Source organism: Synchiropus splendidus, chromosome 14, assembly GCF_027744825.2.
Source record: "Synchiropus splendidus isolate RoL2022-P1 chromosome 14, RoL_Sspl_1.0, whole genome shotgun sequence".
Classification (NCBI taxonomy): Eukaryota; Metazoa; Chordata; class Actinopteri; order Syngnathiformes; family Callionymidae; genus Synchiropus; species Synchiropus splendidus.
The window spans coordinates 7,955,755-7,971,814 of record NC_071347.1 but is presented as its reverse complement, the minus strand read 5'-3'; the positions used below and the strand labels follow the sequence as shown (position 1 = coordinate 7,971,814).

At 42.9% G+C, this 16,060-nt stretch overlaps 1 protein-coding gene across 2 annotated transcripts; it reads left to right on the top strand.

Annotated features, from left to right (window-relative positions):
* The first annotated feature begins 298 nt into the window (after positions 1-298).
* On the top strand, positions 299-15,544 carry LOC128770779 (unconventional myosin-Va-like). 2 transcript variants are annotated; one of them, XM_053885629.1, is made up of 40 exons: positions 299-506; positions 697-807; positions 1,153-1,324; positions 1,787-1,931; positions 2,001-2,157; positions 2,231-2,374; positions 2,558-2,639; positions 2,830-2,937; positions 3,168-3,274; positions 3,350-3,615; positions 3,682-3,763; positions 3,833-3,973; positions 4,091-4,216; positions 5,342-5,425; positions 5,521-5,616; positions 5,723-5,820; positions 5,884-5,970; positions 6,047-6,155; positions 6,973-7,184; positions 7,256-7,412; positions 7,780-8,019; positions 8,418-8,666; positions 9,078-9,171; positions 9,247-9,386; positions 9,597-9,695; positions 10,289-10,414; positions 10,503-10,559; positions 10,681-10,908; positions 10,982-11,049; positions 11,117-11,191; positions 11,295-11,493; positions 11,571-11,664; positions 11,728-11,868; positions 11,935-12,089; positions 12,156-12,245; positions 12,327-12,477; positions 12,842-13,124; positions 14,367-14,541; positions 14,608-14,688; positions 14,751-15,544. In XM_053885629.1, the coding sequence occupies exons 1-40, from the start codon at positions 480-482 to the stop codon at positions 14,901-14,903; spliced, it is 5,409 nt and encodes a 1,802-aa protein (XP_053741604.1). In that variant the 5' UTR covers positions 299-479; the 3' UTR covers positions 14,904-15,544. The 2 variants fall into 2 exon arrangements, with proteins under 2 accessions (XP_053741604.1, XP_053741605.1); XM_053885630.1 differs by having other exon boundaries at positions 11,571-11,868.
* Positions 15,545-16,060: the final 516 nt, after the last annotated feature.

Genomic DNA, 16,060 nt, shown 5'->3' with positions numbered 1-16,060 from the left:
CGCCCCCTGTATATCACCATCTTGTATTATTGTTCTTTTCTATTGCATTTTTTAAGTGGCAATGAATGTGACTTGACTTTCTCACCAAATTCGGAACTCAACTTTCAAACAAGGAACATATATCCAAAGCTATTTAAACGGCATCGTGTTAATACAAATGAGTCAGTCACACGAACAGCCAATCAGACGGCTGTGATGACGTCACCGCTGTCGGAGGCTTGTAATAATACTCGCCCGTGCAACTCCCGAGTCTTTAGTCTAAAGACGCGCTGCTTTATGACAATGTGAACAGGTGAGAGAACTTTTTTTAAGTGCTCTCGTTGCATTTTCGTGCTCGTGTTTTTTTGGAAGCAAAGTAACGTCGGCGAAGGAGCGCTGAACCTCTGCTGGAGTGTGACAGTCCATGTCTTGTTTCACTGTGAGAAAGTCTTTCCACTTCTCAGCCACTGAAAACCACTGGACGGAGGGAGCTGCTGGACATGGCAGCCTCGGAGCTTTACTGCAAGGTACTTCGGCGTATTCCTCTGTTACTTCTTCTGACCTCGCGCTGTAATAATAAGTGGATAATTGACTTTCATCTCACCAGCACATGACTTGTGCTGTAACTGGCCGCTTGTTTTCGCTTCTGAAGTCTGTGTTGATATAAGTTCGGCTGAACGGTTCTGACCCGGATTATGACCCTCTATTGTCCATCAGCATGCCCGTGTATGGCTGCCAGATGCAGAGGAGGTGTGGAAGTCAGCAGAGCTTCTCAAAGATTACACTCCTGGAGACCACCAGCTGCTTGTGCAACACGAAGATGGCACGGTGAGATTCCCCATTTATTACATGCAAATACACATTACACTCATGTGTAGTGTGATGTAGACACACTAGTCTTATATATTCATAGACTGACGCTGAAAAACAAAATAGCTATTTCAAAACAACAGACTCAAGTTTGATTCTCATGGGCGAGAAGATTCAGAGTAGTTACCTGCAGCTGGGTATCAAGTTTGGACTTGCATCTCAGGTATGATGAGTCCAAAACTTCATCACGTGTGAACATGTTTTCTTCACCAATCATTTCTATTCTTTTGTTTAAGGAAAAACAATGGTCAGGGTGTTTTGTTATGTGTATTTTTTGTTCATCTTATTGTGACTTGGCTGCAGACGGTGGAGTACAAAATGGACCCTTCCACGAACGACCTTCCTCCGCTCCGGAACCCCAACATCCTGGTGGGGGAGAACGACTTGACGACCCTGAGCTACCTGCACGAGCCTGCCGTTCTGCACAACATCCGAGTTCGCTTCATCGACTCCAAGTTGATTTACACTTACTGTGGTAACCCTGCTTCGTCTTCTTCTCTCGCCCACATTATCAGTGTAGACTTTGACTCTGCTGTTACTGTACGTGTGATAACCAATAGGATTGTTGAGCTCAGTCTGAGCTTAAAGGAATACACAAATGCTAATGCTAAGTCCTTAGCCTCCTATAAACCCTATAAAGCCCTGCCGTTTACCAAATCCAGGATGTTCTTGTCTATATTTAATGAACAAGCACCTTTACAAATATTTGTTGACAACTATAAGCTATAATCTTGAACGACTAAACTATTCCATTTTGGCCAATTTCAACATCTTCCTGACCATAAACAATGACTTGGCGGCTCACTGTGGCCCCCGAGGCCTTGAGTTTGACATGATATTGCACTGTAAAATAATGTATTGAAACCAAAATCTAGAAATGGGTTTTCAAAATACTGCTCAAACATTAAGCACGTTTTAATATTTCTTGTGTTGATAGGAATAGTTCTTGTGGCTGTGAATCCTTATGAGAACCTCCCCATCTATGAAGCCGACATCATCAGCGCCTACCGAGACCAGAACATGGGCGACTTGGACCCTCATATATTTGCTGTTGCTGAGGAGGCCTACAAACAGATGTCCAGGTTCTTACCTCCCTGAATGTAGTCCATTCTTCTTTGATGGTTAATGTTGTTCATCTTGCGCTCACGCAGAGATCGACAGAACCAGTCCATAATAGTCAGTGGTGAGTCTGGAGCTGGGAAAACAGTCTCAGCCAAATACGCAATGCGTTACTTTGCCATGGTCAGCGGCTCATCGGAGGAGGCCTGTGTGGAGCAGAAGGTTCTGGCGTCAAGTCCCATCATGGAGGTGAAGTCGGACCCTGGAATCAATAAGGAGTCATCTGGTGTATGTATAATTCAGTTGGCCGTCTCCACTTTAGGCGCTGGGCAATGCCAAGACAACCAGGAACGACAACAGCAGTCGATTTGGGAAGTACATTGAAATTGGGTTCGATAAGAAGCAGCACATCACTGGAGCTAACATGAGAACGTATTTACTGGAAAAATCCAGAGTTGTGTTCCAGGTAAATCACGACATTGGGCTGATTTCAAGCCTTCTCACGTGTCATGACTTCATCTTTATTCCTGCCTCCTGTGAGCTGAAATCCTTCCATGGCTCCCACACTTCCCCATACCAAACTGCTAGCTTGAATTGCTGGATATTTATTTCATGATTTAGCATATAAATATCACTGCTGTGTTTGCAGACAGAGGGGGAGAGAAACTATCACATCTTCTATCAGCTGTGTGCCTCTTCAGCGTTACCAGAGTTTAAATCCTTCAAATTAGGTATGTTGCTTCAGTCAGATATGGATGTCATGTACTGGGTCCAAGATTAATGGGGGCTTACACTCCCCACCCCTGCGGCGGTGACTCAGGATCTATGAATGAATGACCCTTACATGTGAATGATGTGACCTCGCAGTAAGTGTCATGTCTCAGAATGCGATGATTGACTTGTGACTGTTGATCTGAAAAGGTTGCGCTGAAGACTTCCTCTACACGAACCAGGGTCAGAGCTCGGTCATTGATGGCGTGGATGATGCCGAAGAGATGCGCAACACCAGGGCGGCTTTTGAACTGCTCGGTAAATTTCAGTTGTCAACAGACTTGGATTGTCATGGATTTTGTTTTAATGTTGCTGTAAAATTATGATCAAAAACAAAACGTTTATTAATAATATTTATTGACGTCATGTGACGTCCAGTGACTTCTAGGGTTTTGAGTGTTGTAGACATGTGCAGTATCTCCTGGGGTGAATTCAAAACATCCTGTTTCATGTGCTGCAATGTTAAGTATTTACTTTCTGCACTTCAGGAATTGGCGACCGTGATCAGATGGCAATGTACCAGATCCTGGCAGCTCTTCTTCATCTCAGCAACGTAGATGTGAAGGAGCACAGCGCCGACAGCAGCCACATCTTGGTGAGCGCAGAATCCTGACCAACTTTGTAAACAACCTTTGGGTGAAGTTAACAGTTCCTATTGGTGTGTCCCCAGCCTGACTGTCCACACTTGAAGGTGTTTTGTGACTTGATTGGCGTGTCCTTTGAAGACATGGCTCACTGGTTATGCCACAGGAAGCTCCAAACCACGACTGAAACATTTGTCAAGAAGGTCTCCAAAGTTCATGCAGTTAATGGACGCGACGCTTTGGCCAAACACATTTATGCTCAGCTGTTCTCTTGGATTGTGGACACCATTAACAAAGCGCTGAAGTGCGCAGGGGAGCAGCACTCGTTCATCGGGGTGCTGGACATTTACGGGTAAACTTTCACCTCCCGTTGCGGTCCACTCCATTCCAGCTGCTTATTCCGTCCTGTGCTTTACAGGTTTGAGACGTTTGAAGTGAACAGTTTTGAGCAGTTTTGTATCAACTATGCCAATGAGAAGCTTCAGCAACAGTTCAATCAGGTGATGTCTCACTCTGCTCCGATATCAGTCGGTTATGACTCCTACTGAAATGTTTTGCTTCATTATCAGTACGTCTTTAAACTGGAACAAGAGGAATACATGAAAGAGCAAATACCCTGGACTTTGATTGACTACTATGATAACCAGCCGTGCATTGATCTCATCGAGGCCAAGATGGGGGTCCTGGACCTTCTGGACGAGGAGTGCAAAGCAAGTCACTTTTTCTATGGAGGCCTCTTCCACTCCACAGTGGAAAACTCCTGCTATGTTCTTTTTGGCAAGTATGAGTAATGTAGTGACTCATTTATGTGTCTGCCTCTCCAACAGATGCCCAAAGGTTCTGATGACACATGGGCCCAGAAACTTTACAACACCCATCTGAAGCAAAAAGCCCTGTTTGATAAACCAAGGTTATCTAACAGGGCTTTTATTATTTTCCACTTTGCTGACAAGGTAAAATGAGATTTGTATGATTATTTTTCTATTCATATCTGACAGTACTATTGTATATTTTGGTCAGTTTTGAATGCATCCCTTAATATGTCCTTTAAGTTTTTCACAAAATATCTTGCAATGATCGATAATTCCTTTCTGTAGTGCTGTGGTGCCCTGCAGAGCATTTAACCTGTGGCCTCTTGCATACAGACACTAAACAATTCTTTCATTTGCAAACCACATTTAAGGCAAAAGGTGGTTGTATTTGTTATTGTTAGAGATGTAGGACAGCCGAGACCCTGAAATTATCATTTTAATTTGGATTAAGAAAACACAAAGCACTATAAATAATATTTAAATTTCAGTTTCTGCGCTTGTCAATATATGTCTGTGCATAAATGATTGCAAAATCAAGTTATAGTTGGGATTCTCATGGTTGAAAAGACAATAGTTGTAGCTGGAATTACTTTTACATTTAAGTCCATATGGTATTTATGCAAATATTGCAGTTTGGGTTTCATCTGGTTTTATTTTCTTAATTGATTGAATACTACATAGCAACTGCTTTTGGCATTCCTCATCAGAACCTCATTGGTTGTCATCCTCTTCTCCTTTTGCCTGGTACTGTACTTCCACTTCCGTTATTCTCCCTCTAACCTCTTTACCATGTCGCCCGCCTCCTCTCCGCCGACCGTCCTTGTCTCCAAACTTGTTCATTTGTATTGAAATTACTGAACAACGTTCTACCATTATTGAAGAAGCAAAATAAAACTGCATAAGTGCATATCAATCACAGTTATTAGAAATTTACTGGCTGGTGTCTTTGCCCACTACATCTCTGTTATATCCACTCTTTTTTTGTGAATTCCTGGTTTGTCATGTGGCCACTTGCAAAAAGGAGTTTCCTGCTTTAGAAGGTAAAACTTTCCCCTGGCCCCGTGTTCTGGGACAAGCTCCAGGCTGCCTCGCCACACCCTTCACAAAACAAAGAGGGTAGAAGTTGTGTGATGGATAAATGACTCACAATTCCTCGCCAGTGACAGCTTCCTCTGTAAATGCTGTGTTCAGTAAACACCGTTTTGAAGAACAAATGAAATTCATGGATAGCTGACTTCCTATTTAACTTCTTCTGTGTTCCTTCAGGTGGAGTACCAGTGTGTGGGTTTCCTGGAGAAAAACAAGGACACAGTTAATGAGGAGCAAATAAATGTACTGAAAAAAGGCAAGGTGAGGTGTTGTTTTTTAATTCGGCCAGTGTTGCATTAGGACACCTGCTGTTCAAACGGTAGAACAATAAATTGTTGAATGATATATTGTTGCAGTTTGAATTCCTGCTGAAACTGTGTGATGATGCTGAGAAGCCCATGCGACCCTCAGGGAGGATCAAAAAGGACACTAAAAAGACAGTTGGACTGCAGGTGAGAGGTTATGAGGTCATCGGCGCCAACCCAGTTTACCACTGTAGGGTATGACTCATGGTATTGTCAAAAGTAATTATTCAGTATCCGCAGTTTCTCTGCTCAGTTTCGACAGTCGCTGAAGCTGCTGATGGAAACACTCAACGCCACCACTCCTCACTATGTCCGCTGCATCAAACCAAATGACCTGAAAACACCCTTTTAGTAAGAAAACCTCCAAACCAAAAGTTCTCGTGCATATTTTAGAACACATGTTTTGCTTTATAGTTTGGACCCGGTCAGAACAGTGCAGCAGCTGCGAGCGTGTGGAATCCTGGAAACCATCCGGATCTCAGCGGCCGGCTTCCCGTCCAGGTATGATGTCCGTAGCATGAACAGAGATGACACAAGTTTTTGTTTTAGGAATCATGTTGCCAATTCTAAATTCCAGGTGGACCTATCAGGAATTCTATAGCCGTTACAGGGTTCTCCTGAGACGTAAGGATGTGCTGTCTGACAAAAAACAGACGTGCAGGAAGCTCTTGGAGAAACTCATTCATGTGAGTCTCAACTACAATTTCACAAAGGACTAGACAAGCACTCAGGGAGATGAGACCCCCACTAAACTATTTGCATTTGCATCCACTGTCATTTTTTTATTTTTACCCATTATCATTGTTCTACACTACACTTGAGAGAGGAGAAGAGGAGGCAGGGAACTAGCTAGAGAAAGCCTTCCCAACTTGGTAAATCTATGTTTAGTTGTCACATGAAAGTTAAAATTGAATTGAAAAATGAAAAGAAAATTATTTATTGCAGTAATTGAATTGCACATTGTGTTTTATAAGCTCAGAATGTCTGTCTTCTGTTCTGACCGGAGCTGGTCATGTGACTGGATGTGAGAGCATTAGAGTTGAATCTCTTTTGTAGCTTCCTGTTCAACGCAGACTACATTACTATGCGGGTGACGCGTGTTTAAATCAGGGATTGTATGTTTTATGGTTTGCGGGAGTATTTTGGAGAGACACAAACACATGAAGTACTTCTGGCCGCAGGGAATTGTTGAATGGTGAAATGTAATGTAAGACCATAGTCATCATGTCAGCTTGCATTATCATTTTTCATTTTCATTTTACTCTTGACTCTGTCACCGTGAACCAGTGTTCATGTCAAACTTTTTTGGGCCACTGATAAACTTCTATTTTTCTTCTTTATTTCTTCATAAGATGAGCCCACTTCTCCACAAACATTTAGATAAAGACTGCGGGTGGTGATTTTGGGACAAGCAGCTGTGTATAAATGTCTTGTGGACTGATGATGAAATGCTCACTGTACCTCTCTTTTGAGTCGATTCCATTTGTGTTTGTTTGTTTTCAGGACAGAGACCAATATCAGTTTGGCAATAGTAAGATATTTTTCAGGGCGGGTCAAGTGGCTTACCTTGAGAAGCTGCATTCTGACAAGCTGCGCACGGCTTGTGTCCGCATCCAGAAAACAATCCGCTGCTGGCTGGCGCGCAAGAAGTTCTTGAAATTAAAAGCTTCTGCCATCACAATCCAGAGACATGTGCGAGGTCACCAAGCGCGGTGGTAGGCACTGAGGTTTTGACAGCACCTGACCCAGACTACAACGAATCATAATTCCAACAATTTCCCCACAGCTACGTCAGGCTTCTGCGAAGGACGAGGGCCGCTGTGGTTATTCAATGCAACATGCGTATGTGGGCCAGCAGGAGGCAGTACCAGAAACAAAGAACTGCTGCTGTCATCATCCAGTGCTTCTGGAGGTCACAGAAGGCCAGAAAGCAGTACTACAAGGTAGTTTTGTCCAAATAAGAGGTCAAATGTGTTGCCTTGTAACAAACATATAAATAATTTCAAATATTATCTATTTCAATTGAGCTTTTTAACCTCATTCCTTATCTATAAAATGTGCTATCAATTTTGAAAATGGTTATAGTAGTGATGGGCTGATTCTTGAAATCGTATTTTCAGTGTAGTTTAGTCAGTCGTGCTCTCATTTAAAAAAAAATATGAGATTTCATTGAAATTAAAGTTGTAGAGCAGAAGGCCACAGGTTCATGAAGCCTCATCAATCCATCACTACATTATAGAAAAGCATTGTATTCACTCATAAGCACTGATGTTCAATTCTCACATTGTCACTGTCATTTGTTTCCCTCAGATGATGTATGAGCACAAAGCTGTGATCATGCAGAAGTGGGTGAGAGGCTGGTTAGCCAGGGTGAGGTTCAGACGTCGCCTGGACGCCATCATCCTGCTGCAGAGCTGTGTGCGGCGAATGATAGCCAAGAGGGAGCTGAAGAAGCTGAAGGTGGAGGCTCGCTCTGTGGAGCACTTTAAAAAGCTCAACGTGGGCATGGAGAACAAGATCATGCAGCTACAACACAAGATCAACGAGCAGGTGAGCCTTCTTGGACCAGTCTTTGGAATTTAACATGTCAGACCTCTGCTAAAACGTAATATCTAGAATACGAAAGTTTAAAAGACTGATGACTATTATCAAGCTGCACTTCCTGAATAATCAGCCCAAATGTAGTTGACAACTTACTGAACTAGAATGAACTGTGTCAGTAAACAAATGAGTGCGATGTTTGAAGAAACATGTATTGGTTTGGTTGGTTGATAACAGTTTTTTAATATTAATTATAAAAAATGTTCATTAAGTAAGCAGTGTGGACAAAGCTGTCTAAATCTTTTGACCCACTATGAAACCACCATAATAAGCAAAGAAGGGGCCGGGTCACCTCACTGGGACCTTCGGATCACATGCTGAGCGTGTGCTTGTATCTTGTCCTGCAGCAAAAAGAAAACAGAGAGCTCAATGAGAGGCTGGATGCTGTGGGAAGGACCATCGCCACAGAGAAAGAAAGACTCGGCAGAGAGATAGAAAACTTACAGAGAGCAGAGCAGGAGGCCCGAGTGAAGGCGGAAAGGCTTCCCTCTCTTCTGGACCAGCTCTCTGTCCTTCAGGAGGAGCTGGGTTACATTCGCAAAGAGAGAGATGAACTGGAACATCAAGTCAAGGTGTACAAGGAGCGAACGAACAAGGTGGGTCAACGGCGTTTTAACTTTGATGCTTTTCTAAAACATAGTTTGATTTCGCCTTATTTTTTTAAAACTTTATTTATTCCTTTGGGGAGGAAATTGAATTGTCGCCTGCATTAGTTTGAGTATTTAGTCTCAGGGAAGTACTGGGTTAATGAAATGCTGTGATTAGTGGTGAATAATATTGATGTTTCACGATCCCTTGAGAATATTTTATACTGTTATGAAAGTGGAAGTTGTTAAGGAGCTTCTCAGAGTCCTAGTCCTAGTCAAGTCTTATACTAAAATTTGTTAGATATAATATATATATTTACATAATTAAACAAAACATTTTGTTCCACTTAAGCATGTCAGAAATCTTATCTGGGGCTGATAGAAACTGAGCAGAGAACACTCACTTCATATCTCACCCAGACAGTGGAGGAATTAAACATGAAGAACAGCCTTCTGAACAGTGAGAAAAATGAACTGAACAAGCTGATCCAGCAACAGTCGCAGCAGCTAACAGGTTTCACACAGACCTCTTTTAGTCTGATTTGTTTTTTCATCTGGAGGATTTCAGTTTAGCTTTCGTTTCTTTCAGAGATTGGATCCAACACGGATGTGAAACAGCTGAAGAAAGAACTGAGTGAAGAACGCTCCAACTACCAGAACCTGCTCAGTGTCCACCTGCAACTGGAAGAGCTTCACAAAGACCTGAAGCAGGAAATGGACCTGGACATTGTTAGGATGTTTTAATGTGCTCTCACTACTGTCAACAGTTTTCTTGGGTTATCTGTAGAGAATCCTTGAAACAGAAGACCCTCTGTAGTGCATGCTTGTAATATAATGCAATTTAAAAAAAAGTATGGCAGCCTGCATGCCTTAAACGGTTTCACATGATGACGCTAATTGAAACGTGACTTCTTATTCAACTTTTGTTTTTGCCCACAGTTTAGTCAGAAGAAGTCAGACTCCAACTACAGCAGCAACTCATCGGAGCTAAGCCAAAGCTTAGAATCGACAGACGATGAGGAAAACGCCATGCACAAGGTAATGTGGGATACAGTATGTATTGAAGTAAAAATGTATGTAAACATTGTGCTGCGGCGGAAGCTTCCCCATCTACCAGGGCAAAGGTTGAAAACTCTCAGGGTCATGAGCTGTTCTGCTGCTGACTTTTGCCTGTAGATGTTCCAATGATAGTGATGGAGTCTCTGGTCTCCATCAGTGAATTGTTTGTGTCGATGACGTAATCCTGTTAGTGCAGCATTCCATTTTAGATCATGTGCAAATAGTCTGTCTCACTGTGGAAGGATGTGCTGATAATTGACACGTTTTATGAGTGAGGCGAGGGGACACAAGTGACGGAAGAGCGGAACAAGCCTCTTCATACTCAACTGTCAGCTTTTCATATGGAAATATAATTGAGATTCTGTTATGTCTTTTTAAATACAAAAGATCATGACATTGTTGTTATTTGTCATCAGCTCTTTATTTACACCGCTACATGGTTTTTTTTTTTTAATTTGCAATAGCAAAACTCATGAGACTCCATTTACGAAGACATGTGGATTGAGGCGTGGGTACATCGATTAGCAATATCTTTTCATGATTAAGAAATACAGTCACTCTTTTTTCTTCAGGATGACTCAGTGGACCTGCCTGTTCTCCTGAAGCTCCAGAGAAAAGTGTCAGAACTGGAGAGGGACAAACACATGTTGCTGCAGCAGCTGGAGAGGAGAGAGGAGGCGCAACAAAAGAGTGTCAAAGTAGGGACTCATTTTTAGAAATGTAGCCCAGATTTCTTTGTTCATATTCAGGCCACACATTGCTGAAATTTGTCCTTCTGGAATCAAGGACCTGACCGAGCAGAAAAATGCTGGCAGAGCAGAACTTGACCTGGAAACTCTCAAGGTAAGGAGTTCGACAAGGATTTTGTGCATACTTTATTTATTTTTTTATGAATGGGGAGCAATGTTGGAGCGCTTCAGGTTGACTTATCAGAGCACATGAATGGATGCCTCGTTTTACTCAGCGGCAAGAGCTGGAGTCTGAGAACAGGAAGTTGAAGCAGGACCTGAGTGAGCTGCGGAAGTCTCTGACCATTGAGAACGCAGACACAATGCCTCCTGCTCCCGGCACTCAGACCTACAACACTCTTCTAGAACAGCTCAACTCCTCCACTGAGGAGCTGGAGATGCGGAAAGAAGAAGTTCTTCTCCTTCGTTCACACATGGTTCGCCAAGAGGCTCTCAAACACAAGGTAGAGACGCTTTACTCTTGATCATATTTAGACATAAATACTCAATTACAAATGATGTGTGGTTCACCTTCAGGACTCGGTGCTGGCAGAGGGAGTGAATCTGGATCTTGGTGAAGGACCTTCATTCCAAGATGTTGACAAGTATGCCCGCAACATTGTCTTACTTTAAAGGTTTATGTTTTTAATCTGATGTTTTTATCCCATTCAGGTCCACAGAGATCAAAACCCTGAATGAAGATGGAGAGTTGTGGTTGGCCTATGAGGGGCTGAAAGAGACAAACAGGTATCATTCTCCAGTCTAAACATTAGATCATTTTCACCTCCTTTGTTGAGGTCTTAAACACCTGGCTCATACCTCAAATCATGCTGTTCGCAACCACTCAAAGGCTGCTGGAGTGTCAGTTGAAGAAACAAGAAAGCCTGTTCGATGAAAAGTACAAGAAGCTTCGGGAGGAGCTGAAAAAGATGAAGGAGGAGAAGCAGCAGCAGGAGAAGCTACTGGATCAAACCCTCCAGCTGCCTGAGGATGCTCGTGTGGAGGCGTGTCTGAAGTTTGAGATAACACGACTGGCTCGTGAGAATCTGGTGAGTGAGCTGTGTCAGTCTGTCTCCTTCTCCTGTGTGTCTTCAGACTCCCACAGATGCCTTTTCTCCTGTCTCAGGAGCTTGTGGAGAAACAGGAGAAGCAAGACAGAAACATGCGGAAGTTAAAGAAGCAGCTTAAAGTATACATGAAAAGAATCGAACAATATGAAGGTAGATGCCATTTATGTTACCTGCATTTACTGGACTGTTCTGATTCCTGGTGTCTGCTTGCAGAGACAGCTCATCAGAACAACGACTTGACCTTGAACCCCGCCCTGAGAATGGTCAACATCACTCGCAAGGAGAAGGAATACCAGGGAATGTTAGAATACAAAATAGGAGACGTCACTCGGCTGGTTAAAAATCTGGTCATGGGTGAGTCTTGGTTGTGTCGGCAGCTTTGTTTGTGTGCAGCATTTATGAGTGATGTGTGTGTTGCAGACCTGAGGGCCCGCGGTGTAGCCGTCAGCTTGATTCCAGGACTTCCTGCCTACATCTTCTTCATGTGCCTTCGTTTCGCCGACAGCATCAATGACGACCGGAGAGTCAGCACTCTACTCAACTCCATCATCAGCGGCATCAAGGGCGTCATTAAGGTGCAGTCATGGCTCCCTGCAGGGGCAATATAAGCCCCGTCTGATGCCTGTTCACTGATCCTACAGAGGAGGGGAGATGATTTTGAGGTGGTCTCTTTCTGGCTGGCTAACTCGTGTCGGCTGCTCAACTGTCTAAAGCAGTACAGCGGAGACGAGGTAGGGGTTTTCAGTGCCCTTTATTTTCCCACTGTCAGGACATTGAATTGAACTAATGTGTGGTCTTGTGTGTGTGTGAAGAGCTACATGCAGCACAACACCAACAAACAGAATGAGCACTGCCTGTCAAACTTCGAACTCTCCGACTATCAGAGACTTTTTGGAGATCTGAGCATCCAGATTTACCGTCAGCTCATCAAGTGTATGGAGAACATCCTGCATCCTCTAATAGGTAACCACACATCCGTGCATGCAGTCATGTGGTGCATCATGTGACCAGAAACACTGAGGTGATATACACCAGTTATTGATTTGAACATGTTGATGGGATGCATAGATAAAAGTTCATTGGAAGCAGAAGTGCAAAGTAGGAAATACAACTGGCCAAGAGAGCACTGACCCCCGGCCCTTATTGTGATTATAGAATCGGCCTACGCTCATTTGATCTTCATAATTTGACACCATTTGAAATATTACTAATAGCAATGTGGTGAATTGGACAGCAGGTGGCAGTAATGCACAGGCAGTAAAACATTATAGGCAAGCGTTCCATGCTCAACAGATGTTGACTGTGCACACTCATGTTTGTCGTTCAGTTGCGGGTTTGCTGGAGAACGAAAATATCCAGGGGGTTTTGGGCTCCAAACCAACAGGCTTGAGAAAGAGGAGCCCGAGTCTCCCGGAGGATGATGGGGTGACCATCGAAGTCCTTCTCAAGCAGCTGAGCGTCTTCTACAACACCATGAGGCAGCATGGCATGGACCTGGAGCTCATCCAACAAGTGGTCAAGCAGCAGTTTTACATCATCTGTGCGGTCACGCTCAACCACCTGCTGCTGAGGAAGGACATGTGCTCCTGGAGTAAAGGCCTGCAGATCAGGTCAGCATGTGTCACCAGATCCATGTGAACTGTTTTATAGTACAGAAAATTTGATAGAAAGTCATGATGAGGATGGATGCTGGTGATGGTTGTTTATGATCCAGCTGATGTGAGTAACAAGAGATGTCTCTCGATTATCAATTCTTTCCTTTTTTTCCTGTTATGATTACACCTGACTGGTCAGCTTGTGCCCTGGTACACGGCAGAGGGCGAGGGAGAAGTTACTGACCCGAGCATAGTCGCACTTGAACAGCAGGGACGGAAACGGGAGAGTGACAGAATATTGTGCCACTGATTCAGCGACCAGACACTGTAAAATAAGCACATTTTAGTGCCAAAGACTGATCCAAGTCATGTTGTATCAAGGAGTTCACACAAACAACTGAGAGACCAAGGATCATGTCTTTAAATCGTCATATACTGAATGTTTATTTAGCTTTCTTTTTTGATGTTTATCAGACATTTCAGTTCAGAAAGGGTTGTCATTAAATTTGTTTAAAATTCTTGTTACATTTGGTGGACATTAAACACATAGGCGTCACTGCCTCCTTAATGTCATGATGTGTGAGATGTCGACGTGGAGATCAAGATGTAGTGGTGTATGTAACATAAACTATGCGAAGAGTAGCCAGAATTTTTCTGCACCCATTTTCATTCCCTAATTATGTGGTCAAAATGTATTTAATAAATCTTGAAATAATCCAATCTTCTAAGAAAGCCACCTCATCCAATCTCAAATCTGTACTTCTGTGCAGAGCCCGACAGATGGCAGTATTTAGACTAGTTCAATCGAAACGCTTTCTCACTCCAGACATTTATTAGGAGGTCACACGCTCAGCATTGTGACTCCTAATTATTTTACGACTCATCACAACTTGTATGATAATCAAGAGCACTGGAAAACAAAACAACAGCGAACGTTATAAAATCACTGAAGGAATCCAGAAGCTACTAAAAGTGACACCAAACGCCTGTTTATGGCAGTTGAACAAGCTGGAAAACGATGGTGACTCACCATTATGAAATGACTGACATACATTCTAGCAGAAGTCTCCAGAGTGGATTCTATATTCTCTACATTCCTTAGTTGCATGTGTAATATCACCACCACACAACTCCTGATCTGAAAGTAGCATGTGAGGACACCTTGCTGCGTCAGAGGAGCTGATCTGGCTGTAATAGTTCATGGTCATCTAAGATAACAGGTGGACCTTTGTGTGTTATTGTTTGTGGGGTGTGTAGGTACAGTGTGTGGCAGTTGGAGGAATGGCTGACAGAGAGGGAGCTGGCCGACGGAGGGGCCAAGGCCATGCTGGAGCCGCTGGTTCAGGCTGCGCAGCTTCTGCAGATCAAAAAGAAAACGGAGGCGGACGCACAAGCTATATGCAACATGTGCACCCATCTCAACACAGCCCAGGTCTGTCTTCGATTCACCCTCACTCTGTTCCCAGAGAGCATTGACCATCTTTTATTCTGCCTCCAGATTGTCAAAGTGTTGACCCTGTACACACCAGTCATCGAGTTTGAAGAACGAGTGACGACCACCTTCATTTCCACCATCAAAGTAAGTGGCAAGAGTTTACATTTCATACCACGTGTTTGGTTAAATTACGCTCTGTGTTTTAGGACCTGCTGAAAGACAGAGACGAGTCGGCCACCATGATGATGGATGCCAAGAAAATCTTCTTTGTCACACTTCCCTTCTCACCCTCCTCTGTGGCTCTGGAGAGCATACAAATACCCGCGAGTCTGAATCTGGACTTCCTCACTCGCATCTAGATGAGTGTTTGTCCTGAATTTGTCGGTGGACTTTGCCACTCTGAACTGCTGCATGTGATGCTGCTGTGTCGTAAATGCCAATGTTGCCGAACTATGTTTCTGTTTCATCTCCTTCTGTCCGAGGCTTCTGCTCATAGGAGCATAGTAAAGTAGATGATTCGAATGAGGTATTAAAATGGATCTGTCTGGTTGTGAAAGAATGCACAGCTGAATACTTGTCTGTTAAAGTTGAACTATTTTGATGCGTCACTTACCAGTTTAAACAGTGTTTGTTGCTTCCTGGGTCAAAATTGTCTCCAAGGTTGTGATGTATAGAAGTGGTGTAGTGTTTTTGTTTAACTTAAGTGGGAGGAGTGTTTGTCTTACTACGTATACAAGGCTTTATTGATGAGAAAAAATGGAGGCTGTATATATGTTTATGGAGTTGTGTTTGAGTTTTGAATAAATGCTGCATTTCATGTTTGGTGAAACTAGTGTTTACTGTTCGACACTTTTAAATGTCTGAAAGAAACATTACTAAAAAGAATGCATCAGCCCTGCTGCCAAAAGTGTCCTATTACTTTTTTTGTCTTATTGTTATTGTTAGTATGAGAATTTTGTATATCTATGTATATGTTTTACATCTTAAGTTACTGATGTTACCCCAAAAGGAATCTAATCCCCCACCTATGACAAGTTATACGTCAATAAAAAAGTGAAAACAAAGTTTCAGTCGCTCCCATATTACGAATATCTCATTTAATAGTGCACAAAAAAGGCAGTGCACTTTAGCAGTGCACCATTTTTATATCAAATTAAAGTGAAAATAAATATGGAAATAACAATAAATCCAATAACTTGAAATCATATTGCTCTTCTTTTGCTCTATGATGTAACTGCTTGAAGTAAAACAGTGTAACACTACCTTCACAACAATTAAATCCAGGAATAAACATGGTATTCAAATATAGTAGTCCTCACTGTGCTGTGAACAAATATCCGTAAGGTCTTCCCCATATTTGTAAATACTCGTCTGTCAGCATGGGTAAGGAGAGTGACGTCATTATCCACAGACATCTTGAACTTTAATATCCGGATTGTGTTGTCAAGATCCTGGATCGTCGAACCTGTCAGTCACAAGACAGGTGGGCGGGGACACGCTCGCAGAATGACAAGTT

Bases quoted from the DNA above. Each gene is read 5' to 3' on its own strand.
- LOC128770779 (XM_053885630.1), top strand. From the start codon at position 480: ATGGCAGCCTCGGAGCTTTACTGCAAG. The intron at 7,185-7,255 runs GTAGGCACTGAG...ATTTCCCCACAG, and splicing joins CGAGGTCACCAAGCGCGGTG to CTACGTCAGGCTTCTGCGAA. The intron at 9,696-10,288 runs GTAATGTGGGAT...TTTTTTCTTCAG, and splicing joins AGGAAAACGCCATGCACAAG to GATGACTCAGTGGACCTGCC.